At 37.3% G+C, this 2955-nt stretch overlaps 2 protein-coding genes across 2 annotated transcripts; both read right to left on the bottom strand.

Moving 5' to 3' along the window:
- Positions 1-2: 2 nt before the first annotated feature.
- EIN_226950 (actin-binding protein, putative) lies at positions 3-959 on the bottom strand (the record flags this gene model as incomplete). The annotated part of the gene is made up of 1 exon (XM_004255025.1): positions 3-959. A coding segment is annotated over one exon (957 nt), but the record flags the coding sequence as incomplete, so codon positions are not given.
- A 686-nt stretch (positions 960-1645) lies between these two features.
- On the bottom strand, positions 1646-2955 carry EIN_226940 (guanine nucleotide exchange factor, putative; the record flags this gene model as incomplete). The annotated part of the gene is made up of 1 exon (XM_004255024.1): positions 1646-2955. A coding segment is annotated over one exon (1310 nt), but the record flags the coding sequence as incomplete, so codon positions are not given.

The raw sequence follows: 2955 nt of genomic DNA, 5'->3' as shown, positions 1-2955 counted from the left end.
CCTTCATTAACGTTTGATTTGTTGATATTGACCAAGTTTGACCCCTGAATATCGTAAGTCATGAACTGATTTCCTCGACTTGTCAAATACAATAAATTGTTGTTGTCATCGTAGAACATCGAGAGTGGTGACGGTTGGTTATCCACAAGAGCCTTTCCAACAATCCCTTGTTTTCTTTGGTCAAACATATTAACGACTCTGTCTCCCTTTTTAGAGAATCCAGACACTGCAAAGTAGTCTGTTCCATCTATAAATTTGGCTTTAAGTCCTTTCACGGTTTCGGAGACAACAAAAGAAGTTATTGGTTCTGGTGCTATTCTAGGGTCATACAATCGATACATCAAGTCTTTCGAAACAGTCATCAACGTGTCTCCATAACAGCCTTCCCATTCTAACGCCAAAATATCGGAATCGATTGGTGTGGTAACAATAGTTGGTTGGTCCGAATGATTCAAATCAAACACTCTGACAACGCCATCCCCACTTGCCGTTGAAATGATGTTGTCGACACATGGATGGAATGCCAAATTGTTGATTCTTTTCTCGTGTGTGATTATCGAGTTTGCCTCGAACAAATCTTCAGTGAGTCCGTCAGGGGGGATGTTCCATATTTTGACCAATCCGTCCTTTGCTCCGGTCGCCAACATTCTTTCATGAAAAGGTGAAAATTGGTAACTCGTCAATTGACTGTCGTGTGCATGAAGCAAAAATGGTTTGTCTGATATTCTGTCAGCTTTGTTTAATAACCCAACATACAACACACCATTCCCAGTCATTTTCCATGGAACTGCATAAAACAATGGAGAGACTTGAACTAATGGGTCAACCGTCATATTGGCATTGATGTTTCTTACATAAGTACTTGGAGACCAAGTCTCCATAAAAATATTTCTAAATTTGCTATTCGAAGCGGCCTGTGCGTTGGCCGTCAATGAAAGTGTTCTCCTTGACATGCTCATCTTTTTGGAAGTTATTTTCAGTTCTCGTTCTTTTTCAATAGTTTTCTATTTCGAGAGTTTGAGCTTATTTTTTATAGATCATGTATCCATGTTTTGAGTTCTCCTGAAATTGGAAATAAGAAGCACATCTTTTTTTGTATGATTTTGGGTATTTTCGTTTGTTTTTTCTCTTTCAATAAAACATATTTATAACAGTCAAAAACGGGGGATTTGAAGTTTCAATTCAAAAGAAATTGAATTAATTTAGAACGTTATTTTTATTCAGAAAGACGATGGTTTTGTGTTACTAATAAATTTCAATTATATTACAATAATATAGTAAAATTATAGTAAAAATACAATAAATGTATTGAAATAAAAACTTCATATTTTCAAAAGTTCATTCGTAAATTTTTAACTTGTTTAAACTGTGATAAAAAACGTTTGTTTCATTAAACATTTTTGAATCAAAAATTGAATTGAGAACGCAAAATTCGATAAAAAGCAATTTACTCGTGGTCAAAGAAATGGGCAAGAAACAAAAAAACAAAACATATAAATTTGCCTAAAAAACGTTTAAAAAGCAACACAATACACAACAAAAGCAACCATCGTTTAAGTTAAAAATATAAAGCAAATAATCAAAAGTAAATTTGACAAATTCAATTCTCTCAAGACACAGTGCGGCATCACGACGCTAAGCCTCACTACTTCGAGTAAAACTTGACATACTTCTTTATAGCAGCATGACCCTCTTTTCTCAGTTTCGATATTTTCTTCTCGATGTCGCTGGTGAGGGTTTCTGGTCGCTTTTGTTCATATGACAGCGACAACTCAAACAACTGATCCTGATCATCCAGAATAGGTGGTTTGTCGTAGTATTTCACAAACTCGTCCAATTTTTTAAAGTTATAAAACGACGACTGTTTCACCATGATCTCTTTGATCAAATTTCCGATGCCTCTCACTTTGAACCAATTGATCAAAGACTTTGCCTCATCTCCCTTTTTATTCCCATCATCAGTGAACACTAAGTCGCCCATTGTACTCCCCAAAAATGGAATTGATGGTGGTGTAGCCACCTTCATTGCTTCCCGTAGTTTGCTGAAGTTCTTCTCTTGATCACAAAGTGACTCCAACCCCTTTTCCACTTGAATGTCATCATTTGTCAAACAGTCCCAAGTATCTTTAAGCCTGAAAATGGGCGAAGACTGAATAGCAGAGACAACTGCCTTCATCCCTTCAAAGTTCTTAATCTTCCTCATTTCATCCGCCGCATGTATAAAGAAGTGTAAGAAAATCACTCTTTTTATTGGGTCGTTGTCGATTAAAATTGATGTTTGCACAAAGTGGAACAACTTCTGTGTTGACCTGACAAGTCGCATGATATTTGGTGTGAGTGTTTCTTTGTCTTTCTTCATCCACCCATTCCCAAGAAATTCAAAGTATGGAATTTGTTTGAACATTTCGCTCTGAAGTAATGTGATTTGTCGTGCAAATTCCGCAGGGTGGAATTGGAGGACATTCACAAATTTAGAATTCGATTCGAGCACAACAGGGTCGGTTAAATCTCCACTTGGCTCATTAGTGGTGTCCACATGTGCAATTCTATGCTCCAATTGCCGCGTCATAGCTGCTCCAAGTTTTGCATTAAATCTGTTGAACCGGTCCAGAAATTGTTGGAGTTTGTCGATGAGTTCATCCTTCGCTTCAAAGTCCTTCCACGCGTTTTTCATCCAAATTCTGATAAAGTTCATGATTTTCAGCCTCAGCGGCGACAGTATTTCCTTCACAAATTGAGCGAATTGCATTCCTTCAGGTACATTCGGGTCAAATAAGACGCCAAGCAATTCCAATAATTTGTCTGGTGTTGTCACCAAACGATACGCCAAAACAAAACACTCTTGGAAGTAATTGTCGTTGAAGTCTTTAGACATCATAACTTGCACACACTTCTCAAGTGTCGCCATTTGAATGATTTTGAAGTCACACCCCGACTCCGTTGTGTAAGTGATGT

Source organism: Entamoeba invadens (assembly GCF_000330505.1).
Source record: "Entamoeba invadens IP1 unplaced genomic scaffold scaff_1105074725849, whole genome shotgun sequence".
NCBI lineage: Eukaryota > Evosea > Mastigamoebida > Endamoebidae > Entamoeba > Entamoeba invadens.
This window is presented reverse-complemented; position numbering and strand designations above follow the sequence as displayed.